Source organism: Oryza brachyantha, chromosome 7, assembly GCF_000231095.2.
Source record: "Oryza brachyantha chromosome 7, ObraRS2, whole genome shotgun sequence".
NCBI classification, from domain to species: Eukaryota; Viridiplantae; Streptophyta; class Magnoliopsida; order Poales; family Poaceae; genus Oryza; species Oryza brachyantha.
Genome location: NC_023169.2, coordinates 17,067,287 through 17,093,799, shown reverse-complemented (window position 1 = coordinate 17,093,799; position 26,513 = coordinate 17,067,287). Strand labels below are relative to the sequence as shown.

The following is a 26,513-nucleotide window of genomic DNA, read 5'->3' as shown; positions in this document are numbered from 1 at the left end:
CGTCACGGGTAAAAAAATTTTCCCATACCCACACCCGCTTGGGTAAACCTTACCCGTCGGGTTACCCATATACCCGCGACAGTTTAAAACAATCTAAATTACATAGTTTTTATATATTATATTACAATAGACACTAGATACTAAAGATACCACACATTTATATAGTGTAGTGGAAAATATATGGATGGTTTAAATACCTAGGTGTGGGTTAATTGGGCTAGACTAATTTGATATTGGGCCATGACGTGTATTTAAACTTGCGGGTGTTTATTACCCACGGGTAAACAGGTATGAGGATCATAAGAACGTTTTCATATCCGTGTATCCATCGGGTGAAGGTATTTGTCCAGTTATCCACGGATAATATATTTAGTTCATACCCGTATCGTAATAGAATAAATACTCATCGGATCATGGGTCCGTTGCCATCTCTAAAGACGGCTTGCAAGCAAGTTCTAAAATGAGTACGTATTATGGAGGACAAGCAGGATTAGAGCTAAGCAAAAGACTAAGATGATCCAAACAGGACCGTCCAATCAAAATTTCTGCGACCACGGAGGGGTCTTCAGCAAATTCACTGATTTCTTCTTTTCAAAAAGAGAGAGAGGAAACTCATCATCACTTGGATGCTATTACATTGCGAAAACATCAACCGTTCTTTTAAGTACTGCATTTTCCTGTTCTACAGTCTAATATGCTTTTATAGTTTTTACTGCCGCCATTTCATTCCATTTCATATATGTTTAACTTTTTTTTTTACATTTGATCATTCGTCTTATTTAAAAATTTAGTATAAATAAATAAAAAATAACAAGTCATGTTTAAAGTTCTTTTGATAATAAAGTAAATCACAAGCAAAATAAATAATATTTCTAAAATTTTTTAAATAAAACAAATGATCAAATATTATAAAAAAATCAAACATCTTGTTTTATAAAACCGATGGAGTACTATTCTTGCTACTGTATGTCTATATCTATTTTAGCTTTCGATGACTCAGCTTTTCCTTTGCCTTGTCCTGATGATGCAACTTGTTCTGCGCCTTTTGATTGTAGGTCGTTGCTTTCCACGGTAGGTATGTGCACCTGCCAAAAAGATTAAGAAAAAATGCGAATGAACCTATGCAGTAGCATGTATTATCCTTATTTCTTTCCCATCAAATCATGGAAACTTTCTGATAAATCAAGAGCAATATCTTAAAACTCACCAAAATAACTTGTTGCACATCCATAAAAGGTTTAATTGCTAGCGTTTAGAATGTCCCTAAAAGGTTTTATATTTTCCTCATAAAACGGAGTTGATTTTCTAGTATCTTCCTACTCACCATGGGTAATAGACAGAGAAGTTTCGTTTATTCAATATCACTGACCCACCGATTAGCAATACTGCTTTTTTATTTTTTCTTTCGTTTATATATATTATAAGACTACCTAAATTTATATATGTACTAACGAATCTAAATATATACATTGATATATATAGAAAAATCTAGATAAATCTAAAAAGTATTGATATATAGAATAATCTAGATAAATCTAGAAAGTTTTATAATACGGAACAAAGCGAGTAGTAATAATCATTATAGTTTACCCTTAAATAATTAATTAAGTTTTTTTTAACATAGAGAACATAACTGTTTGCGATATGATTGATTACGTATTAATTATTTGAGTAAATTTTATAATACCACAAATAGTTTGATCAGACTATCACAAAGATACAAATTTAACGATGTATTCCAAAGCTATAGATTTAACACCAATTTTTTTTCCAAGACTACATACTTAAGACTTTGTAAATTGTACCACAAAACTACGGATCTAACATTATTTTTATCCCAATACTATAACTTTATAACTTAAAAAGACATTAGTAAAACTATAAAACTTGCAGTTCTTTCAGAGCTTTACCATTGAATCTATAGTTTTATAATTCAAAACCTTAAATATGTAGCTTTTTGAGAATTTTGATGCTAAACTTATAGTTATGTAATCTTAAATATATAATTTTGTGATAATTAGTATAAGTACCTATAATTTGTGAAATTTACACTGATTATTCCGAACTTAAATGGCTATATTTGTTTTCTAAAAGCAAATTTCATATGAAAACCTTCACAAAAATAGATATTTAGCAGTTTGAGAAATGTGCTAATGGAAAACGAGAAAGTTGTTGTATACCAAACGCAACCTAATTTCCCAAAGCTTATTCGCTTGCACTTAAAAAGAAAATATATTTTGACATTTGAATTTCAAAGCATGGTCTCACTTAATAAGACAAAACGACTGACCAGCGATACCACGATTATCGGTGATAATCGTGTGAAAACTACACAAATTGAATTCAAATTTTTTGAATAATGTGCGACAGATAGCTATTACCGCCATGGTTTTAGTGAAACGATAATCGTGGTATCTGACACGATAATCATGACGATTTTCGTGATATTAATAATCACGTTTTTTATGCAAACTAAACGATACGTTGCGACATATGTCATGATTATGGTGATAAATCACCATGATTTTTTGGGATTTTCCCCATTTTTTTAGAAATTTTGAATTCATATGATATTTATCAAATCAAACCACGGTTTATCATTATCGTGTCCAGACGGTATGACCGATTATAGTGGCGATAATCGCGGTATCGCAAAGGTTGCTTGAGAGCCTCCAACTTCTTTTCTCTTGGCACCTACAAATATACATCTAGAAGTATTTTTATATTACTTTAAATATCTCGAGTAATGTTAGCAGTGAATCTAAAACCCCTATTTTATATAGCTTTTTTTATAAATAACTCCCTGCTATTTTATGATATTATAAAATAATATATATTTAGTTTAAACGAGTAATATTAGCTTAGTCCATAAAAAATCTACCATATTTTGCAATATATTTTCGCAAGTTTTTAAAAACCAAAGAATAGGGTCTCATCGAGTTCGAGTCCACCTCGACGCCGCCGCCGTCGCGAGCAAATAAAAAAAAGGAAGGCAACCCTCCCCCGCCCGCAAAGCCCCCAACCCCCACCTCGCCGCCGGCGAAACCTAGAGAGAGGGGGGGGGGGTGAGGCTTCGCTTCATCGGCAGCGGCGGTGATGGCGGAGTACGCGACGGCGAAGACGTCGGTGTGGTGGGACATCGAGAACTGCCAGGTCCCCCGCGCCTGCGACCCCAACCTCATCGCCCAGAACATGAGCTCCGCCCTCGCCGCCGCCGGCTACACCGGCCCCGTCTCCATCTCCGCCTACGGCGACATCGGCAGCATCGGCAACGCCGTCATGCACGCCCTCTCCAGCACCGGCATCTCCCTCAACCACGTCCCCCCCGGTACGGACCCCCCCCCCCCCTCACCACCTCCTCCCCTCTCCCTTCCACCCCGCTCCTGCTCTGGGATTGCTCGGGGAGTGGCGATCCGGTGCCTGATCACCAATGCATGTGGATTGCAACCTTCATTTCGATTTTGCCCGGTCGGCCGGATTTCCGCGATGCTCGCTTCAAATGCTTCCGCCTGTGTAGGTTTGATGGATCTGTCGAGTGCTACAGTGAAAAATCGTAATGTTTGGACGTTTCCTTGGAGACATGCAGCAGCGTCTGCTAGATCGTTAGGCGTGTCGATTCTCTGCTGGCTTTGACAGGGATAGCAAAGTGATCGATGAGGGTTTGGGATAGTTGGTGTTTTTGGTTTGTTCAATGGGCGATGTGATATCTGGGGTCATCGGGGATTTTGATGGGTTTTGATTTTTGTGCTGTGATTATGTGAACTGCTTGCTTTTTTTAAGTTATGACTTCGATTACGTATTCTCATGATATGAGTTGAAAAGTTCTAATAGTTTTGTTTTCCGTTTTGATTTTGCGTAGTAAACTAGTTTGTTTGTTTTTTAGTTCTAGTGCTATGAAACGGTTTCCAATATTTGCTACAAAACTGGAAAAGAATAGTCGGGGATTATTTAAAATTTTGTATCGTTCTGTACTAATTTCTCAGAGAATTTGTGGATTCGAGGTTTCTATTTTTGGACTTACCTTAGGATTATTGTACTTATATATGGTCAAGGTCAATTATAGTCTTGTATGGTATACAATGGCATAATGTTTTTCCTTAGTGAAAACAAGCTTCGCTTATGAGCAATGAATAAGTTCTTTTTTAATTAACATTTTTCTTCTCTCTGGACCGTAGTTGTACAAGTTTTGTTCTGTGTTGAAGAATGAATCCAGATTACTGCTACTAGGGGCTGTAAGCCATAGACTACAGTATTTTTTGTGCTTGGGTTGGCAAAAACCGATTAAACTGGATTTGTACGGCTGTAAGCACTACATGCTTGCATCTCAGATATTCTTCTTAAAGTTGGTCGTTAGACATATATAGGCTGACAACTGTATGCTGATTTTGAACCCATGTTCTTAAACTTTCTTGTACACTGGCGCATGCTTCTTTCAAGCATTTTTTTTTGCCATAAAATGATTCATGAATTTGCAAGTTTATTATCACTAAATGTTAAAGAGTTTCTTGTTCTTTTATTCCCTATTATTTGGCAGGCATTAAAGATGCAAGTGATAAGAAGATCCTAGTTGACATGTTATTCTGGGCTATTGACAACCCTCCACCAGCAAATTATTTGCTAATTTCTGGTGATCGGGATTTCTCTAATGCCCTCCACAAGCTGACGATGAGACGATACAATATTCTACTAGCACAGCCCCCAAATGTATCTCAAGCCCTTACTGCTGCTGCAAAGAGTGTTTGGCTCTGGAAAAGCCTTGTGGCTGGAGAACCACCTCTAGCAGAGTCGCCATACATAAGTAGCACAGCAAGTGGCAATATGGTTGAGTTAGATGCGTCTATGAACATAAATTCAGATTCTTCAGACACTACTACAAATACCAACCCTCAAATGCAGAATGGTTTCCAGTCTGATAATCAAAAGGGTGGTAATGGCAAGACAGATAAGCAATCTAAAGTGAAGCAACCTCGAAGAAACCAGTCAGACAATGTACCTAAACCAGAAAGCAACGAAGAAAATTCAGTTGATGTTGCTGATAATTCTAAAGAAAACACTGCTAACGATCAAAGTCAGTCTTCTATGGCATCGTCATCTTCATCATCAAGCTCTGAATCGCAGGATGGGGTAAAGGTGAACCAGCCAGGTAAACCAAAAGTTCAACCCTTTTCCCTGCCTAAAAAGCCTGGAAAACCTGTTCATTCCCATCATAAGACTGCTCCACATGAGTCCTTCAATAGTAAGAAGTCTGGTGTGTCAGCAGAATCTGCTGCAAAGAATGGTACTCCTGATTTTGGCAATGGTAGTGGCCATTATAATCCAAAGAACCATAAACCTCATACCTTCCAGTCTCCAAGGCCCCCAAATCCAGTTACTCATCCTCACAGTGGATCTGGGGTTTTTCACACATTGAGTTCACAAAGAACCAACTCATGTCCACCACCAGCTGGGCATAATGGTGTTCCTACTGCACCACTGCAATCGTGGCCAAGTGCCCCACCCTATCATAGCCCACCAGTCAATTATCCTGATATGAGTCAGATAAATATTTCTGGTTACCCCAGAGGAATGCATGATAACCAAGGTTTGAACATGAACTACCACCCCAACCATTCTGGTGCTCATAATGTTCAGCCTGCCTATAATAGTTACAGACCTCCAACTCCACATGGTATGCCCAACAACATGCAAAATGCTGAACAATGGGGAGTGAATCAAGGATGTCCACAGCCACCATCTGACTCTCAAGTTCTTATTAGAAATATATTAGGTGCTTTGGAAATATTGAAGACAGAGAAGATTCCACCAACAGAACAGCATATATCAGATTGTATACGTTATGGAGATGCCAATTTACCAAATTTTGATGTTAAGAAGGCTCTTGAAGTTGCCATTCAGCATCAAGCCATTGTCATGAAAGTGTTAGGATCTGTGTCATTCTATTTGGGGAAAAATCAAAATCTTTGGAAATGTGTGAATATAATGGATATAAATGCAAAATATCCCAAAGGGACACTTGATGCGGTTCACAGGTTCATATCTTCAACCACTGGCAGTTCTGCAATAAAGAATTCTAGATCCAAGTAAGGCCTGGTACCCTTTTCTTGAATAAGTATATGTGTTAATCCTCTCTATCTTTTTTTGAATTTTGTTTGATGTTATTTCAATATCCCTTGTTGCAGGTATCAAGCTGCAATCATCTTAAAGAATCAATGCTTGAAATATCTTGCCCTTGGTGAAGTTCTTCAGATTATATACATCATAATCAATACAAATAAGTGGTTTGTGCCACATTCTTCAGGGTGGCAGCCATTGTTGTTTAACATAATAGTGGTTGATGCTACGACAGGTGCTGGTGGAAAAGCTTAGCCTTCGTACATTTATCTGCTTCATACAAGATGGATAATTTGAGGCCCTGGTGGTTGGTAAAACATGTTTCGGCAAATGCTATTCTGTGGTGATAAGTTACTAGTATGATGGCACACCAACAGTGTGCCAAACCTTTCTTTTTTAAAATGAAATAGTTAGTAGTTTAAGCTTGGTGGTTCGTTGGGATCAAACTATCAGTGTTATTGGTTTTGCATCCAGACTCCAGGAACAGCATAGATGGTGGCTGATGGCATGATAAAGATAGTTAAGTGATTCTTCAATCTGCAAAAAGGATAGAGGACTACGATCTTTTCTTCAGGCAGTATAATAGTGCCTGATATTGGAGGTTATGATCTGCCCAAAACGTCGAGTCGGTTTGTGGAAATCTGCCATAGTGGCACCAGAAGATGCTGCTGTTCAGTTCAATGGAGTACTGAGGTTGAAGCTCCTTTGTCTTGCAGCTACTCACCCTTATTAACACAAATGGATGGATGAATGAACCATGTGATGTTCAGTGGTCCTTGGTTGTCCATTTAATCACTGTATCTGGGTTAACAAAGCTACCTTTGCCGTGGCTTGTGGCACACTGGCACATGGTACATGGTAATAGTGTTGGAAATGCATTAGAACTGCATTGGGGATGTTACCCTGCCAGCGTGCCATGGTTATCTACTTGTCTCTGAACTTATTATGATTTATGTAAATATTGCTCTGGTGCTTGCTCTGACTTGCAAGTTTTCCTTTGTTGGCTTCCTCAATCATAGAAAGTTGAGATCAGCAAGTGTTTCTCGGTGTCATCGCTCGCTGATATTTTTGCTGACAGTTACCGCAGTAACTGTGTTTCTTGTAAATCTGTTAAATTATCCCCATCGTGCTGTTATTAATTGCATGAATTGCAGCAGGTATGAATATAATAATGTCGGCTGTCTGCGAAGTGCCAACACTTCATAAAATCCACGATGCAACATTGCAACTCAAACGAGTTAACGTTGCTAGTAGTACTGTCAACAGATGCTGTAGAGTTCTCGTCGATCTTAGGGTGACTGCTTAGCTTTTTCATGTATATTTATGAACGGAAGTTAATTTATAAATAAAACTTTTATATACGTATTTTTAGAGATCTAAAAGTTAAAGCTAAAAAACAAATATAGGTGAAAAGACCTTAAAATCAATTTTAAATTTAAGGTTGAAAATTTAACTTTTAGTTTATAACCATAAGTGAAGTGAAATGATGGGGTGATTGTGTTTAAGAACGATGTATACTTAATATACGCTAACTCTGTTGAATTAGCAAGCCTACATGCCAGTTTAATAAATTTACAATTTAATACCCAGCCAAAGGCTGCTTGAAGAAAAAAGAAACACACTCCCGATTTCACTTTGTGTAGGGCACTGAAAGTGAACTGTGTCCAAAATGTTTTCAGTTCAAAAGTAGAAATCCATCTGAAAAACTGACCCTCTGGGCCGCAATGGTGATCAGTTCAACACGAGAGACGCTAGTAGAGGTAGACTGATGTATCGTACTGCTCTTGTAAACGAACCAACTGGAGGCGAAGGTGAACAATTCAAATAAAAAAATGCTTAATTGACAACCATGAGTGAACTATCTACTTGTTGAATATTGTTATAGTTCATACTTTTTTAGCATGAACTGGCAAACTGCCTTAGCACAGGCAGAAAAACAATTTCCTACGATAATGTCTGCAATCACAAAGATTGATTGATGCTTTTATTCACAGTTCGATACTTTGATTGTTTTTACAATGTACACAGAAAAGACCAATCAGCGCTTTTGTTCACAGCATGATTGTTTTACAATGTACACAGAACTCTGCTCCCTTGTGAATAGGGAAATTCTACAACCATCTTGCTCTATGGAAGAAATGGGTTCTGAGAGGAACAGACTGCTTTCTGCCGCTGGTATGCTCTTCACAAAACCAAAATGAATCCCTCAATTAATTACTGTACAAGGTAGTGCAGAAATAATCACAGGAAGGAAAATGTAAACTCTGCCAATCATTGGGTTACCTTGAAGCGCTGAATCCACCCAAAGAAACCGCTGCAAAAATTATGAGTAGAAAAGGGGCTTTGACCAATGTTTTATTTGATCGTCCATATCCCGTTGGAACACCAGACCTCATTACATGGACTGCATGTATGATGCTGCATCTCATTAGCTACCACAAAGGAGAAAACGGATTTGCACCCATGAAATTGATTTTACCTTCCATCCTACTTCCATATCTTCTTCCTGAAAACAGCAACACACGAAACATTATCTCATTGGTAACCGATTGTAGTAGAAATACATGTAAAGGGATGGATGAGAAGCAATGTAGCATACCATCCTTCAAACAAGAATATGCTTCCGAGATCTGAGAAACATAAGCACAAACGTTATAAATCACAAGAAATCAATTTCAGAAAAATGTACTGCAATGCTTGTATGCTAACACATTCAGATTCATCATCAGACTGGAAAGGATGGGTGTTACTACACAGACATAGATAATTCTTTTCACCATTTGATTGTACAAGAAACAAGCTATAACAAATACTAGGATGGATGTTACTACACATACAAAGTCATGTTTTTTTTCCCTACCATATAACAAATTGTGGTAGAAAAAAAACATGAGTAGAGTTGTTCGCCATGATCGAAGATCAATCTGTACCTGACCTGCTTGAATTTAGACTCGGCTTGAGACTTCTGATGCGTCGGGACACGATCAGGATGGGATTCCATCACCATCCTCCTATACGCAGCCTTAACCTGCATCAAAACTTCAGAGATTCAGAACCAACAGCAGCAAACTCAAAACCCCACAACCGCATAGGCGACAGGTTTCTCGATCGCCAAATTCCAGCTCAAAAAGATGCTGCTTCTGAGCAAGAACTACCCAAATTGAACAGGATTCCGAGGAAGAAGCGTCCGGTTTGGGGATTCGTCGGTGGAGCGGCTTCCATACGGATAGTAGTACCTCGGAAGGAGACGGGCGGGAGTGGGCCGGGAGGCCGAGGAGCTCCATGGCCTCGCTGCTCCTCATCTTTGCCTTCCCCTCTCGCCGCCGGCGCCGACCCCTTCTCCGGCGGCGAGCGGCGTCGCCTGAAAATTCCGTGTCGCGGCGGCGGCGGGTTCGCGAGAGCCGCTCCACGTATTTGCCTCGTGCGGACGACCACGTGGCGTACTCGTAGCCGTCGGATCCTTCCTCCGCCGATCTCGCGGCCGAGAAGCTACCAACTTTTCCCTCCGCGTGGGTGGGGTGGGTGGGTGACTACGTGGCAGCATGGTGGCCGTCGGATCTTTGCTTCCGCCGATCTCGCGGGAGCAATCGCGCGCGTGCGGCGAACGGAGGCGCCGATGCGCGGCAAGCGGGGAGGCGGAGCGGCGGCGGCGGCGGCGGCGGCGTTGCCGGAGCACCGGGCTGTGCACGCGTGGCTCGTCAAGTCGGCGAGGCCGGATGTGCTGCACGCGACCAACGTGATGCGCGCCTACCTCCGCGCGGGCTTCCCGCGGCAGTCCCTCCGCCTCCTCGGCGGGCTCCTCCCGCGCGCGCCGCGCCTCCTCGCCACCTCCTTCTCGCTCTCCGTCGCGCTCCAGGCCTGCGGGTCCGCGGGGGCGCGCGCGGCCGTCGGCGCCTCCCTCCACGCGCGCGCCCTCATGTCCGGGTTCGCCGCCGCCGACCTCTTCGTCCGCACCGCGCTCGTCGAGATGTACGCCAAGGTGGGGCGCGTCGACCTCGCGCGGGCCGCCTTCGACGAGGCCCCACAACGCGACGTGTTCCTCTGCAACGTCATGCTCGCGGCGTACGTCGCGCGCTCCGAGGTGGCGGAGGCGAGGAAGGTGTTCGACGGAATGCCCGCGAGGGACTTGGTGTCCTGGAACACGATGATCCACGGCTATGCCATGAGAGGGGAGGTCGGAATGGCGAGGGAGATATTCGATGGGACGGAGGATAGAGATGCCTTCTCCTGGAGCTCGATGATCTCCGCTTACGCCAAGAGTCGGCGATCCAAGGAAGCACTGGATCTGTGGCGGGAGATGCGCGCTGCTGGCATCATGCCGGACTGCATCACCTTGGTGAGCGTGGTCTCGGCGTGCAGCGACTTGGGGGCGCTGGTCACTGGTGCAGAGGTACACAACTTTGTGGAGAGCAGTAGGATAGAATTGGACTTGAAGCTTGGGACTGCATTGATCGACATGTATGCCAAGTGTGGCGACATTGAGAGTTCACAGAAGGTGTTCGACAGAATGCCAGTGAAGGATGTGCAAACTTGGAGTACGATGATTATCGGGCTGGCAAATCATGGGCTTGGCCATGAATCCCTCAGTTTGTTCTCGAAGATGATATCCGAGGGGATGAAACCGAATGGGGTCACATTTGTCGGGGTTCTTATCGCGTGTACTCATGTTGGCCTTGTGACTGAAGGCAAGAAGTATTTCAGATCAATGAATCAAGTGCATGGTGTAGAGCCAACGGTTGAGCACTATGGATGCATGGTTGATCTTCTAGGGCGTTCAGGCCATGTTGAGGAGGCAAGGCATCTCATCAGGAGCATGCCATTCGAGCCCGATGCAATCATCTGGAGAGCACTTCTTGGGGCCTGCCGCATCCATAAGAATGTGGATATTGCAGAGGAAGCCATGGTCAGATTGCGAGTTCTGGATCCTCTTGGTGATGGACATTATGTGCTATTGTCGAACATATATGCACAGGCAAACTCTTGGGAAGGTGTTGCAGAAATGAGGAAGACAATTAGAAGGGACAACATTCAGAGGATTCCCGGAAGAAGTTCGATTGAATGGGAGGATAAGATTCATGAGTTTGTTTGTGGTGATAGATTACATCCAAGGTCCAAGGAGATCTACGGAATGCTGGAAGAGATGATGGATCGTTTAAAACAAGCTGGTTATAAGCCTATGACAAGCTTGGTATTGCAAGATATTGATGAGCAATCTAAGGAACGGTCGTTGGTTGAACACAGTGAGAAGCTGGCCATTGCTTTTGGGCTGATAACTACCCCTGCGGGGTCAACTATTCGAATAACAAAGAATCTTAGGACTTGTGAAGATTGCCATTCAGCCATGAAGTTTATCTCCTTGGCGTATGATCGCAAGTTGATTGTCAGAGACCGCAACCGTTTTCACCATTTTAGTGAAGGGCTGTGCTCATGCAATGATTATTGGTGAACTACATGCTTGTACCAAAACATGGTGATGGATCCGTCTGTTGTTCCTACACTGCTAGTAATCTCAAGCTATAGCGCGGGAAGTATTCTTAGCGTAAAGTTCGAAGAGTGGTAATTCAAGAACAACTCTTCTAACGTCACCATTTAGCCGAAGAGACAAGACAAGAAAGAACTTACACGGTCCAACACAACTTCCAAGGAACACAATGATCAGGTAACTATTTTCTGCACACTTAAACTGTTTTACATCATAGTTTGATACACTCTCAGCAGCCAAATTGCCTAGGGAGAAGTAGTAATGTACCAATGAACTCTTCAGGGAAATGGATCGGTTATGTGTGGATGGTCAGTATACTCTTTTCCAGTGCACAATTGCATAGTTTTGTATTTACAATTTAGTTTTACAAAACTGTGTCATACTCTTTTTCAGGCTCTTGTTCAAAAAGCTAGAGCCTTCACAACTAAAAGCTAGAGAGACCCTTGTATCAAAAGCTACTGTTATATCGATAAAGGTCTTGTCTCGTAGAATCTTTTCCCAAAAGCTGTTGGCTTTTGCATATGCCCAAGTCCTCTGAGAGTGATGCACATAGCTGCAACATACAAGAATAACAACATACTTTTTAAATTGCTCGAGGACAGAATAAATTGAAATACAGGCTCAGCAAGGGAGGGAGAAATACCTGTCTGTATAGGGAACAGTCTCCAGACGACCTTTTTAGCTCAACAACATAAAGAGATTCACTGATCTCAAACACCTGAAAACACAATAATTCAATATTAAGAATCATAAATGTCCAACAGAAATCATAGCACGCCATGAATTGGCGTCCACATTGAATCATTTCTTGCTGTGGATGTTCAATTTGATAGAAGTACTCAAGTACCTCAGCAGAAATCAACAAAGTTCCATGCCCTCTTGGATTTGCTGGTTCTTTACAAACTTGGATCACTTTTAGCTATAGAACATGATAACATAAGTCTCAGTTTAACATTTAAGCATGAGCAATGCAGGTATAGCTCATATTACATGGTGGACACACTAACCTTGCCACTGTTCTTCTGTACTTGGAAACCCTTTTCTGTGACAATGCTCTCAATCTTCTCAAATAGAGAAGTAGGGGAATAATTTGATACAAATCTGATTTTCCTTTCAGAAACATCCTATAACAAAGCCACACGTCTGAGTATAAGGGCGTTTATATAGCAAAGCTTTCAGTACGGACATATCTTTGGAGATATACAAGACATTAATTCATGGCTTTGTCAAATTGCTGGTAACTTATTGCTTTGTGAAATTCTTAAACATTTTTATGGTGTGATAAATTATTAGCTCATGCGTGACCAACTTATGGCCTACTTGACCTTTGCATGTGCCTGGCTAGGATTTAATTTAGATGAGTTGAATCACTAGCAAATAGGATCAAGAAAGAAATATAAAACTTACTTCTTTCTCAAAAAATCCAGATAGATCAAGGCATGAAGACATCCCGATGAGCTGGAATGCATTGATTTGGCTGATTGCTGGTTTTCCTTCATTGTCTTGATGCTTCATGAAAATGAAAAGAGAGAACAGATTGAGCTCATTCTATACCCCTCAGTTAAAGCCATAAGATTATACGACAAATAGAGAGTAAACTGTAAATCTCACGTTTGGTTACCTCAGTCATATTTGGGCTGTCATCACCGATGTTATTGTCTACATCATCATCATCATCATCAAAAGGCATAGCAGGAGTGTAATCTTGCCTGAACCAGTCATGCGCCCTTATTCCAGTCATATCTAAGCGTGTAACTGGGTTAGGATCCAAGATCTTTTGAAGTATATCTTGGGCACCTGGGGTGAGCCATTTAGGAATACGAGCATCCCCCTTCAGAATCTGGGAATAAAATCACAGTGGAATACTGAGCTATGTCCGCAGCAAATAAAATTAGCCAAACTTGCTGAGGTAATTCTTTATTCCTTGCTTTATACCTTCTGATAAAGGACAACTGTATTTTGGTCATCAAATGGAAGATTCCCTGTAAGCATCACATATAGGATGACACCACAAGACCATATGTCGGACAAAGAGCCATCATAACCTCTGTTGAGGAGGACCTAGATATACCTCTGTCAGAAATACATACTCCGGGTGTGTACTAGGTTCAGATTTAGGAATGCTTAATCCTTACCTCAGGGGCAATGTAGTTTGGGCTGCCACATGTGGTATGCAATAATCCATCTTTCTGTAAATGGAACCTCATTTTAGACTCCAACGAATTGATTCAGCTGATTTGATGTAAGAGAAAATTCCATACCCATTGATTTTGTGGAAGGGCACTTAGTCCAAAATCCGAAACCTTTATGTTTCCTTTTGCATCAACTAGGACATTTTCTGGCTACAGAAGATACAGAAAATAGCATGCATTAATCGTATATTCCATTTGGATCATACTTCCTATGCTTACATTCAAAGGGTAGAAACTCAAAAGATAGATCAGTAGTATTGTGTAGTCACCTTAAGGTCCCTATGATAAACTCCCTTCTCGTGGCAATAGCTTACAGCATCCATCAGTTGCTGGAAGAGTCTTCTTCCTTCCTTCTCTGACAGCTTACTCTTTAATGCCTGTGATGCATTAGAGATTGTTAAAGTTGTGTGTGAAAGCCTAATCGGAATCATAGTTCGATTCATTAAATCTTGAAGCATTGCTTTAATTAAGAAGCAAGATCCTTACTATTTTGTCAAATAGCTCTCCTCCATTTACATATTCAAGGACCATGTATATCTTGGTCTTGCTAGCTGAAACCTGCAGGGGATAAACAAGTGATCTACTCAGGCTGGACAAGTGGAAGTGGACATCCGATAAGTAGCATATTTTTTACATTTATGAACTGCAACAATAAAAAGGCTAATTCCATGTTCTGACACAATTTTATGTTTCAGGGAGTAGGTTTTCACTGGAGGAATCAAGCCCCAAATCCCAGCTAATCCTTGGTTTCAATTGCATCTCGTACAGAAACGAAGTTTAATGAACAATCTGGAGACAGATCTGATCAACTCTCGCAACATCTCTCTCTCTATCTCTATACCAAAACGTTGGGGAGTCAACGCACTGGTGTGCAGATGTTTTTGCTTTTGCGGCTGGGAAACCATTTTCTAATCTTGGCTTGCAAGAATCAAGCCTACCATGGCCATTCATCCACTAATGCAATCATTCGGTGAACCTAATACCTCCAAAAATGGTATTTACCAAAACCACCACGTTTAACACTTCCTTTCTGAATTACATTGCAGAAATGTCATGCGGTGCCAATGGTAGTGGGCTCATGTCGTGCAGCCTTTCTATGTTTTCTCTGCCTTGCAGGACTGAAAGTTTCCTAAAGCGACTAATGATAACTCAGTGTCCCCGTTGCTGTGATTATTGATGCATGTCGGCCAACCTCGTCAGAAAGCAAAATTGCAGGATACTGGAATGGTTCAGCTTAAGCAGGCACCCTTCAGGATATTTACAGCAACAGCAGCCATCGGATCAGCAGATCCTACCGCTCAGATCGCACAAGAACCTTGGTCTTACTAATCTCATGATCTCACCAGGAAGTCTATACCAATGCTCTCCAGTGGGTGATGCGTGTGATGAGATTCGCAGGGTTTGACGTGAGAACCAAACTTTGTTTTTGCTGCAGAGGAGGAAGCTACGGTGCATGGATTTCTGAATCATTATATCCAAGTCTGCACGGCGCATCGTCATCCGATATTCCGATCCGACTAAAATAGTCCAAGAAGCAAAAGGCGCAGAAAAAAAAAAGAAATGGGAAAAAAAGTTGATTGCTTGCTGAAACTGGAAGAGCCTTTGGCTTGTCCTACTTCCATGGGTAAGGAAAGAAAAAAAACTTATTGGATGGCCATTTCGTGTGCTCATTTGTTTATGCAGATGTCCAAGTCAAGAAACAGGAAAAAATCAATTATTTTACTGCGCATGAGGGGGGAAGAGTTTATCCAAAGAGGAATTAGGAGCAAAGTGGGTTTTCTAGTAATATTCAGAAGTTCAAGATGGCATCATCAATGGCGCAATAGCCGCGCGCGACCATGGCGCCTTATTCTTCTCCAAAACATATCATTCAACAGCACAAAAAAAAAAAGGCTGGTTTGTGGTGAAGTGCGTGGGGATGCGGAAGGAAGGTTACCTCGTGGAGGCGGACGACATTGGGATGGTTGAGCAGCTTGAGCGTGGCGATCTCCCTCTTAATCTGAAGAGAAATCCGAGGAGTTGAGTTGAGGAAGCAAGCAAGCAACCGAGGGCGAGGAGGAAGGAGGAGGAAGAGCAAGTATAGTATAGTACCTGGTGGTGGATGTTCATGGCGAGGATGCGGTGGCGGTCGAGGATCTTGATGGCGAAGGCGGCGCCGGTGTCGGCGTGGCGCGCCAGCCTGACCTTGGCGAAGTGGCCCTCCCCGAGCGCCCGCCCCATCTCGTACTTCCCCATCCGCATTGCCCCAGCCACGGCGGGAGAGGAGAAGAGAACGTTAGGTGGAATGGACGTGCGACTTCTGGGGACTGGTCGGATGGAGAGGCTTTTTATTGGAAGCTGGAGTGGAGGCAGACCCTTCCGCCGCAACTGGGAAGGGGTCGCTGACCGGATTCTTCGTACTCCTAGCCGCGTTCGGCACGCTAACTTAACCCGAAAACGTAACTAGTACTGCCCTCCCTTAGTCCCATAATAATTTTATTTTTGTTTTTCTATGTATAACATTTAATCATTTGTCTTATTTGAAATTTTTTTGTGATTAATATTTTTATTATTACTGAATGATAAAATATAAATAATACTTTATACGTGACTCTGTGTCCAACGTTTGACTATTCGTCTTATTTCAAAAATTTGTTAAAAAACTTAAAATAATTAGTCACGTATAAAGTATTATTTATATTTTATCATCTAGTAACAATAAAAATATTAATCGCAAAAAAAATTTAAATAAGAGTAATGATCAAACGTTGGACACGGAAAAACGAAAAATGAGATTATTATGGGACGGAGGTAGTACATGATTAATTAATTATTAATTATTTTAAAAAATATAAAATATGTTAGTATGATTTTTTAAAAATAACTTTCATATAGAAATTTTTTGTAAAATATGTATCTTTTTAGCAATTTGAGAAATGTGTCCGCGGAAAACGATTAAGATAAAGATAAGTTAACCTCGCTCTAACTGAACGTGTGACCCTCTTTTGCCTTGTTTTCTCTCTCTAAATATAAAATTCTTTTTAAAAATATACATGTACTCGCTCCTCCCCACAAAGTATTAAAACTAGTAGTATAGAGTACGATACATCTCATATTGTATTTTAATGTTTTGAGACGGAGAAGTACTCGCATGCCCATAAGTATAATGTTTCTTCACGTTTAAACTTTGTTCTCAAATTTAAGCATCTCTCAGTCATGGTTATTTTCCATTTCACCTCTCATTTGACATTAAACTATTATTAAAGTAACTTCACCTTAATTTTAGTTTCTGCTAAAATTTACAGAGATAATGTTTATATTTGTGTACGTATAAAGAGAAGTAAAGCTGTTTTTTAATTATTTCTGGTTAACTGTGTGTTTAAGTTGTATTTTTCTTTCTTTTTTTTAAAAAATGTGGGTCATCAAGGGACGTGAGCCCGTGGAAATTAAGGAAAAGTTGGATTTTGATCTTAGTTTTCCATTCTACCGTGTGAGCTCGTTTGATTTTCCTTTGGGTTGTTGTTACGTTTTCAATACTTGGTCAAATCATCATGCAGAAATGTTCGTATAGGCGACCCGTTGACTTCGATTCCAATTCACAGCTGCGAGAGGCCATTTCGTCTCACGCTCCCACATCTCGATCAAAAGTCACATAAAATGTTCATTCCTATATAAGTTATAATATTTTTTGTGTTTCTACTACCTCTGATTTGTAGTACTCGCCTACTCGCTTCATATGACACCGTTAACTTTTTATCATTAATTATTTGTCTTATTAAAAACCTATATAATTATCATTTATCATGTTATAATTGTATTTATTACTAAATATAATTTATTATAAGTTACATTTTTATATTTGCAAAAAATAATGACAACATCTATTAAAATGAAAATACAGAAGTAACGATGTCCTTGATTTTTGATATATGTTTGCCTATTAAAATATACTCCACTTGTTTTAAAATATAATTATTTTTAAAGCTTTAATTTTGTACCAAAATATAAGTATTTCCGGCACTATTCATTTATAGCACTAATTATCACACTGATCATTGATTCTTTTTATTTTACCCCTATCTATTTTTCCACCTTCATCCATTCCTCTTTGTTAAGAGGTATTATACTATTATTTTTCAATCTTAATCACTCCTAAACAACTTTAAAATGTTTATATTTTGGATAGAGATAGAGTATGTAATTATCATTTAATTGCCATAACTTGATTGATTAGAAAACATAGTTTAAATATGACTCACATATTTACATGAACATATTTAATAAGAAATCAAACATATGTATATATATGTATAAAAGTCAATGACATTGTTTTTATTTGAAGCCCCTTAAGGGGTGTAAATATATTAAGAAGAGGAGCAAGGTAATTACAAGATTTTTACAGAGTAGTAACGGGTGGGGGTGGCGGGGGGGGGGGGGGGGGAGCTACGGTGGGCACTTGTGGTGCCAAAGAAAATAATATATATTTATCCAGCAAAAATAATATATATTTATATACTCGAAGAAAAATGATACTAGTAGTTAGTACCTTTTACAGGAGGGAGGGCTTGGTTAGAGGGGTTTTTTCTAGCTGCAGTTTTTTTCAGAAATTGTTTCTGCCAGAAATTGTCCCAAACAGTTCATAACTTCTGAGAATGTGTAGCTATAGATTCTAAAAAATGAACTAAGAATCTAGAAAACCCCTCTAAAATTTATGATAAAGATCAATAGAAAGGTGAGCTAAAAACCCTCTAATATCGCTGGCTAGATCCACCCAGGTACCAGGTAAAGCGCCTGACTGCATGTGATCGATCTCTTCCTGCTCCATCTGCAGTCACTGTCACTTGAACGTAACAGTCGCGATTGATTTGATTTATCATCATGACCAGATAGCAGCAACCCGTGGTTGCTGATATATCTGATCAGTGAATTATTAACCATCACCACACACGCACGCACAGTCCCATGGATCTCTCACGTCTCCCGCCGGGGCCGGCCGGCCATTCGCGGCGGCGACATTGAGGACACCCCCGTCGGCATCACGGTGAAATCGAGCGGAGCCGCCGACCACCGCCGCGTTGGAGATGCCACATTGAGGAGCACGAATTGAATTAAGGGTCTGTTAGACAACTTTAACTTCCAACTCCAATTTACCTCGAGCTGAAGTTATGTAAAATGATACGAATTCTACTTTTTTTTTTTGGCGGAGTTAGCGGAGCTACTCTTAAAAAAAAAAAATAAACTATAGGGGTGGAGCTGGATTTTTGCTGCTCCACAGCTCTACTCCATACCAAAAGACCCAGACCCAGTACCTTTATTATTTCATTGTAATTACTTGAATCTGCTACTCATGTACCCTAATCTATTCTCTCTCCATCTTCCTCCATGCTTAGCGCATAGCGGTTCGAAGCGGCGATGACACGCGTAGGACTCGGCAGCAGCGCTTGCGGCACAATAGATTTATATCATAGCATGTTATTTTGTACTCATTTCATTTATATTAATGACAATGCTATTATATATTATTACTAAATATTTATATTGTATGTTAACTGTCATATAGTATTTTGTAACCATACAGTTATGTTGTTCAAATTAAAAAAAATTGGTATTTAATTACATAAAAAAGAAACATAATTAAATTATGCTTAATCATGACTACACATAATCCATAAGGGTATTATTGACAATATACTCCGTATCTTTTTTTAGAGTTCTGGAGTAGATCAAGCTAGCTAAATAGTTTTGATATGATTTTTACTTTCCATACGAGCAACTTTTACTGGAGTTGGAGTTTAGAGGGATCTGGAGCATCCACTGCGTTACTGCTCCTGGCCTCGACTAATTGCAACAATAATATGCCTTGTTTATTATTTATTAATAATATCGTTGACCTTTTATCTTATTTAATTTTTTTCAATTAAATTTCTTTAATAATAAATCAGACCATAATAAATTAATTATTAATTATTAAATTATTTGAATAAAATGAATGGTTTTGATACTAAAAGTCAACGATGTTAAATAAGAAAGTAGAGGGAATAAAAGATTATTTATTTACTACAAGTGGTAAAAGATTGTTTAGTGCGAACTAAATTAACCAGACACGACCTTTTGCTTTTCCTTATTAACAAGTGGAATGATGATTAGAGTATGATGAAAAAAAACTTTAAATGAAAGATGAAACGTGTGATATGTAGTGGCCTATGCTTGTATTCTTGAACGAAATTAGAACGTTTCAGCTGTTTGTGTGCAGGGATGAAATCAGTCGGAAGGATGCACGAGCGCAAGTATACTCTTTATGATTCACGTCGGAGTGTTTTTAAACTAAAAACTAAGCATTCTAAAAATTATTGATAAAATTTTAAAAATTTAACCATACTCTTATCCGAAACCATCAGAATTAAGAAACTAAAAAATATATATACTTATACGAGGCTAATAGCATTTTTCTTTTCAAAATCCAATACATTTGTTCCCCACCGCTTCAGTTCCCAATACACTTGTGTTACATTTAAAACTCTGGTGTAATAACTCCTCAAAAATAAAGTCTTAGCAAAACAAAATAAAATGGGCTAAAATATTTTTTTTGATGGAGGTACAGTAAGGGCACTTCTAATACTAAAAACTAACATGGTTTATCGTATCAAAAAATTATCTTTCATAATATAACGTTTGTATCTTGTTATCACATGACACACTCATCTCTCTCTTAATCTATAACTAATTTCTTTATTTTTACCTCTCTCTTTAATAAATAATCTATCATATAACCAAATTGAACTAATTTCTTTATTTTTACCTCTCTCTTTAATAAATAATCTATCATATAACCAAATTGATTATGTGACGTAACAATAAATACAAATAGAAACTATCCTTTATCTGCACCGTGAGTTCTATGTATAGACTGACATTTAGAGGCGTAGAAAGCGGGCAGAGCACATGGAGTTCGTGATGCACGTGTGTGCGTAATACCACGTGCAAGATCAGGCATCCATCCATTTCCTCTGCACTCTGCACTCTTCTGCTTTTAATGCAAAAACGTGGATTTTTAAAATCTCCACATAAAATAAAAACTAGTTTTTTTTCTAATGGATAAAATAAAAACAAGAGCAGTTTTTTAGATGGATAAAATAAAAACAAGAAGCAGTTGGGGCCGTGTCAACTTTAGTCCCCCCAATAGAAATATGGATCATGGCCGTGATTGTGTGGAGATGTGCCATCCGTGCCATCCGTCTCTACTTGGACTTGTTTAGGGGTGTTTGTTTTCAAAGATTTACTTTTAGTCTCTTTAGATACTTATTAAAATAGTAAACGTAGACTATTAATAAAATCTATCCATAATCTTAGACTAATTTATAAGACGAATCTAATGAGCCTAATTAATTCATGATTAGTCTATGTGATATTACAGTAAACATTTGCTAATTATAGATTAATTAGTTTTAAAAAATCGTCTTGTGGATTAGCTCTTATTTATGAAATTATTTTTTATTAGTCTATGTTTCTTCCTCTTCATATTTTTTTCTCGAGAAATGAACACGGCCATGCAAAGTTCAGTGAATTTGTTTGCTTCAAATTGTCCGCAACAAGTACATATGGTTAAAAGCCAAATATAAATTTTAAAACACACAATTATATAAGGCTGGAGTTTTTCATCCTAATTTATTTTTCAGCATTCATTTTAGATAAATAAAAACATGTATATAATTTTTTTGTTTACAAGTTATTTTAAATCGTTAATAAGCTGTTTCTCTTATGATTGATTCCATATTTTTGGGTCATCTTTTGGGTTTATAAAAAGGAAAACAAGCCAAAGCTGAAAAATAAAATACAATAAAACCTCAAAATTAACTTAAAATTAAAGTTAAAAATTTAAAATTTAATTTATAAATATAAACAAAAACCAAAAAGATAGCCGTGGGGGTGATAGGAGAACTAGCGTCTAATTTGAAGCCAACGATGCCAAGCCTCCTAATTGGTGTGGTCACTGACCTAACCAACCAACTGCAGCTTGCTGCCTAATTAAAACCGCGCACTTGTCGGAGGATCACATGGCAAAGCCTCCGTTTTCCCCTTAAAAAGGTGCATGCTCAATGAGCAAAACATGTGTATATCACCCACTGACTTTATTTCTTAATTAATTCCCTCAGAGTTTTTAAAATGCATCACATTTTTATTCATCCGATCGATAAAGACGCAGAGAGTTTTGGAGACAAATGGTGTAGGAAAAAAAGCTGAACCAGAAAGGTGCAGAAATTTTTTAAAGGGTGAATACCCAATCTCAACCCTTAAGTTTTATCAAAGGCTCAATTTAACTCTTGAGCTTTTATTTTGTTCATTCGTGTCCTCTATGTATTTATTTTGGCTTAAAATTGACCAAAGATCCACATGACACGCCACATGGCTAGTCATAATCAATATTTGTATTAGAAAATGTCTCTTTCGCCCTTAGCTTGAAGTCGCATATACTAGAAAAAATAAATAAATAGCATTGCATATCCACTCTCTATTATTTCAGCAACTGCACATGAGGGTTTAGCTTTACTGCATACCTTAAAAGTAAATAATTATTTTTTATTTTTACATAACAAATTACTGTGCATTACCCACCTAATTCATTGTACACAAATCTTAGAGAAAATATCATCATATATTTTTTTGACGTATGTCTATAGAAAGTTCGGCATATGGAATTTCCTAAAGACATAATTTTACTGCTTACATAGTGAGGCCTATTATGTTTTCCCTTTTTCTTACATATGTGAATGAGGGGTACGAGTCATTTATTGAGAAATATGTTGATTAAGATTGATCATGTGCTTTCTAAGAGCAGATACAATAGTAGACTATAAGCCAGCTATAAGCATATTTTAAAGAGATAAAAGGGGAGAGAGAAGAGAAGTGGACTACTAATTTGTAACCACCTGCACACGAGCTTCAAGACAAAATATGTGTATGATATGTGGGACCATATATTGATGTTTTGTATGTTACTATTGTATGAATTGATTATTAGATTGACTATAGATAAACTAGAACTTGCTCGTGGTCTAAGGATAAGTTTGAACTAAATTTGAACTAAAGTTAACACTTAAGGGAGTAAAATGGATAGATTGAAAACTTGAGGCAAATTGCATTGTACAGTTCTGCATAAACTCTGCTGACTCGGTGCTCAAAACCCAACAACAATTCTTCAGAATTCAAGGCCAGATTGGCATGCCACAAGCCCATAGAGTTCCAAATCTGGCCCGTCATATATGACACTGAAATTGGGCTGGGAACTCAGTTTTCATCGGCTTACAACATTATTCTTTTCCTTTTCTCTTTCTCTTTTTTTTTTGGAAAAAAAGAGGATGGCAACTAGAATAACAATATTGAGGATCGACTTTGTCAACATATTTTTACTATTATATAATATCTCTGAGCTATTGTGCATCGAAATATGACTACCAATGGAATATTGCTTTCAAGTAAAGAAAAAGGATTGCAATCTACAGGCATCTCAATCATGCACGAGAGCAAATGGGCAGTCTAACAGCATCGTTTCATGTTAATTTCATATTATATAAGGCGTTTTATTTTTCTAGCTCTTTGCTCAAGTTTATAAACATTTTGAAACTTGTTAGGTATGAACATTAGCTTGTTTCCTAACTTGTTCAAACAAGTCTATACTGACTTTGAACTTAAAATGCCCGTTTGCTTAAATTTTGACACTAGGTACGACAGAAGTGTTATCCAAACATATAATTAGCTATCTAGGTATGTGATACACAGGATGGTGAAGTAACTTTAATTTTGGGATGTTCTGTTGCAAGGCGTGGATATATATTATTGCTGCATCATCCTGAATATATACCTAGAGTTTGAAATTTTCAAAAATTTTGAACCAAATTTGCTGCATCATCATGCTCGATCTGCAGCGCATATGGGCTGATGGTATGGGCCTCTCCTGCATGCTCACAAAATATATATAATATAATCTACATGTACAGTACATTTACGGCGTCAGAATCAAGCAAAGCAGAACAGGAGAAGGAGATCGAAACAGTCGTATCCCTTTGCGTACGTCTCACTTCCTCTTTTCATCCTAACAACTCGGAATTTGGCAATAAACAATTCACCAGGTCACAGAGTGGTCAGCAGGGGCGGATTTATCACCGGGCTAGGGGGTTTTTAGCCCCTCCTACCTGATCGACACCATTGAAGCCCTCGTTAGCCCGCTAACAAAATTTTTGGTATTATTGAAGAGAATAAGATATGGAAGTAGACATCAAGAAAATTTTTGTTATTACTGAAGAGAATAAGGACTGGAAGTAGACATCAGCGTTCATGAGTTTTTACTTCTCTATCGTCTAGCCTCTCTAAATATTTTTTCTGGATCCGCCGCTCTATCGTCTAGCCTCTTCAAATATTTTTTCTAGATCCGCTGCTGGTGGTCAGCATTATTCCCATTTCACAATCGATCTCTATAAATAGCCATGCACAACTCGAGCTCCACATCGCAGCTGCAGCTTAGCTTCATCTCGATCGAGCTCGCTCATCTCACAGGCTCATTAAGCTTAGCTATAGCTACATTAATTGCACTGCGAGAAGCTAATTAATTAGGGCGTGATGGCGACTTGGTCCAAGGCGTCTCTGATCGTGGCCGCAGCCGTTGTGCTGGTCGGCCTGAGCTCGGCGAGCGGCGCGCATGGCGGCCGCCGCGGCAGGAGCTTCGTGTCCAGCTACGGCGAGCCGTGCAAGGAGATGAGGCTCTACCTCCACGACATCATCTACGACTACAGCAACAGCACGTCCAACTCCACGTCGGCGGCGGCCACCAAGCCGACGGCGCTGAGCACCGCCGTGTCGAGGAGCGGCTACTTCTTCGGCGAGGTGGTGGTGTTCAACGATCCGGTGACGGAGGGGAAGGCGCTGCCGCCGGCGCTGGAGGAGACGGCGGTGCGCGCGCAGGGGCTCTACCTCTACGACAAGAAGGAGGCGCCCAACGCGTGGTTCGCCTTCTCCATCGTCTTCAACTCCACGGGGCGCCACGGCACGCTCAACCTCATGGGCGCCGACCTCATGTCGGAGAAGACGAGGGACGTCTCCGTCGTGGGCGGCACCGGCGACTTCTTCATGGCGCGCGGCGTCGCCACGCTCCGCACCGACGAGGCCTCGTCGGATCTGTCCTACTTCCGGCTGCAGATGGACATCAAGCTCTACGAATGCTACGCCTGATGCATCCATGCGTGCATGCATGGTAAGATATAATATTAAACTTCACTTACGTACGTACGTTCTTGACGGCCATGGATCGTGGAGTCTCCTAATTAAATATGTTTTTTTTGGGTGTGTTTTGAATTTCATGATCTCTTTGTGTGCAAAATGTATCTCTCTTTTTATTTTTGATTTTTGAATTTACATCTCGACGTACTTCTTGGCTTGACGAGTACGTTCGATTGTGTGCACGAGGAATGTGCAAAATGTATCACACCTCTGTTTCATTTCATTCAATAAAGACGCGGTTAATTTTGTGAGTTTTTATGAGTTATGAGCTACCCTTCATAAATAGTAGAAAAATAAATTAAACAGCTAAAAATAATTTATGGGTAAAACTTTTACCACATATTTATTATATGAGTTTTACTCTCATCCTTCCTTTTGTACCTCGAGGTACCAGAAACTCGCGATACCAAATCATTTCTGATCGTTGGATCCAACAATGCACATCCTACTTAGCTAGATCTAATGCTAAAAAACAATTTGGTACCTCGAGGTACAAAAGGAACAATGAGAGTAAAACTCTTATTATATTGGTGGATCTAAGAACAAGGGAACCAAAATCAACTCTATATTTAAGTTTTAAAATTTTAAATTTTAGCTACAGGTGAACCTATAACAAGAAGACGGTGAGTGCTCTCTGAAAACATGTCTTTTGAAGTGTTTATTAAAATTGGACCGACATTTAAATTTGAGTACAAGAATTCTTTTGATATAAATCACGCTATGATGGTTTGAGCTACCATTGATAAGCCAAGCAAAATTAAACGAAGCAATAAAAAAATTATGAATTAAACTTGTATATTGATGTTATTAGCGATTAAAAGCCAATTATGAGAAACATAATAGATAGAAACCCCAACAATTGAACTCTAAAATTTAGTTCAAATTCAAAATACGGCTATAGAATAAGATAACAAGAAGACGTCTAGATCGGTCTCAAAATAACCATATATAATACTCCTCCATATTTTAATAAATAACACTATTAATTTTTTGGCACACGTTTGACCATTTATCTTATCCAAAAAATTTATGTAAATATGTAAAACTGTCAAATATAATTAAAATAAATTTAGTAATAAATACAATTAAATTAAATAATAATCATATAAATTTATTAAATAAAATGAATGGTTAAACAAATGCCAAAAATTAAATGATGTCATCTATTAACACTGTATGGACGAACAACTTTGCTGTATGACGCACAAAGAGAAGATATAGACCATTCTTCACATATTCTATTAACTAATTAGCAGAACGATCTTAATAACCAGGCATGACCTGATACTAAGAAAGAAATATCTTCATAATGTTGGCATGAAAAGTTCTTCAAATTTCAAGGTCATTCAAAAATTTCTTTATGCTCTGCATTTTTTTTTTGTCTTTAAGCCCATGTGAATTCTTCTGACAAGATGCCTGGAAGAATGAATAAGTTCACTTGTAGTCCCTCAAGTTAGACCACAGTCTAAAATTCATCC

General features: G+C 39.2%; 5 protein-coding genes across 6 annotated transcripts; 3 read left to right on the top strand and 2 right to left on the bottom strand.

Annotated features, from left to right (window-relative positions):
* Positions 1 to 3,013: 3,013 nt before the first annotated feature.
* Positions 3,014 to 7,263, top strand: LOC102704632. The gene is made up of 3 exons (XM_040525950.1): positions 3,014 to 3,328; positions 4,535 to 6,080; positions 6,180 to 7,263. The coding sequence occupies exons 1-3, from the start codon at positions 3,097 to 3,099 to the stop codon at positions 6,364 to 6,366; spliced, it is 1,965 nt and encodes a 654-aa protein (XP_040381884.1). The 5' UTR covers positions 3,014 to 3,096; the 3' UTR covers positions 6,367 to 7,263.
* Positions 7,264 to 8,068: 805 nt separating this feature from the next.
* Positions 8,069 to 9,522, bottom strand: LOC102704538 (chaperone protein DnaJ). 2 transcript variants are annotated; one of them, XR_001550645.2, is made up of 6 exons: positions 9,348 to 9,522; positions 9,042 to 9,139; positions 8,711 to 8,741; positions 8,591 to 8,617; positions 8,395 to 8,515; positions 8,069 to 8,293 (listed from the first exon to the last, which is right to left on the bottom strand). XR_001550645.2 is itself a non-coding variant. In XM_006657951.2 (6 exons), exons 1-6 carry the CDS (start codon positions 9,411 to 9,413, stop codon positions 8,239 to 8,241), a joined length of 393 nt encoding a protein of 130 aa, XP_006658014.1. In that variant the 5' UTR covers positions 9,414 to 9,521; the 3' UTR covers positions 8,069 to 8,238. The 2 variants fall into 2 exon arrangements, 1 of the variants encoding a protein (XP_006658014.1); XM_006657951.2 differs by having other exon boundaries at positions 9,047 to 9,139; positions 9,348 to 9,521.
* A 205-nt stretch (positions 9,523 to 9,727) lies between these two features.
* LOC102704353 (pentatricopeptide repeat-containing protein At4g02750-like) lies at positions 9,728 to 11,702 on the top strand. The gene has a single exon (XM_006658813.3). The coding sequence runs from the start codon at positions 9,728 to 9,730 to the stop codon at positions 11,555 to 11,557; it is 1,830 nt and encodes a 609-aa protein (XP_006658876.2). The 3' UTR covers positions 11,558 to 11,702.
* A 21-nt stretch (positions 11,703 to 11,723) lies between these two features.
* LOC102704263 (CBL-interacting protein kinase 21) lies at positions 11,724 to 16,048 on the bottom strand. Its single transcript, XM_006657950.3, has 13 exons — positions 15,877 to 16,048; positions 15,722 to 15,784; positions 14,272 to 14,343; positions 14,055 to 14,162; positions 13,855 to 13,935; positions 13,729 to 13,782; positions 13,529 to 13,654; positions 13,215 to 13,433; positions 13,001 to 13,102; positions 12,601 to 12,717; positions 12,441 to 12,512; positions 12,237 to 12,311; positions 11,724 to 12,146 (listed from the first exon to the last, which is right to left on the bottom strand). The coding sequence occupies exons 1-13, from the start codon at positions 16,024 to 16,026 to the stop codon at positions 12,042 to 12,044; spliced, it is 1,344 nt and encodes a 447-aa protein (XP_006658013.1). The 5' UTR covers positions 16,027 to 16,048; the 3' UTR covers positions 11,724 to 12,041.
* An 8,272-nt stretch (positions 16,049 to 24,320) lies between these two features.
* LOC102704076 (dirigent protein 5-like) lies at positions 24,321 to 25,268 on the top strand. Its single transcript, XM_006658812.2, has one exon. The coding sequence runs from the start codon at positions 24,379 to 24,381 to the stop codon at positions 24,985 to 24,987; it is 609 nt and encodes a 202-aa protein (XP_006658875.1). The 5' UTR covers positions 24,321 to 24,378; the 3' UTR covers positions 24,988 to 25,268.
* Positions 25,269 to 26,513: the final 1,245 nt, after the last annotated feature.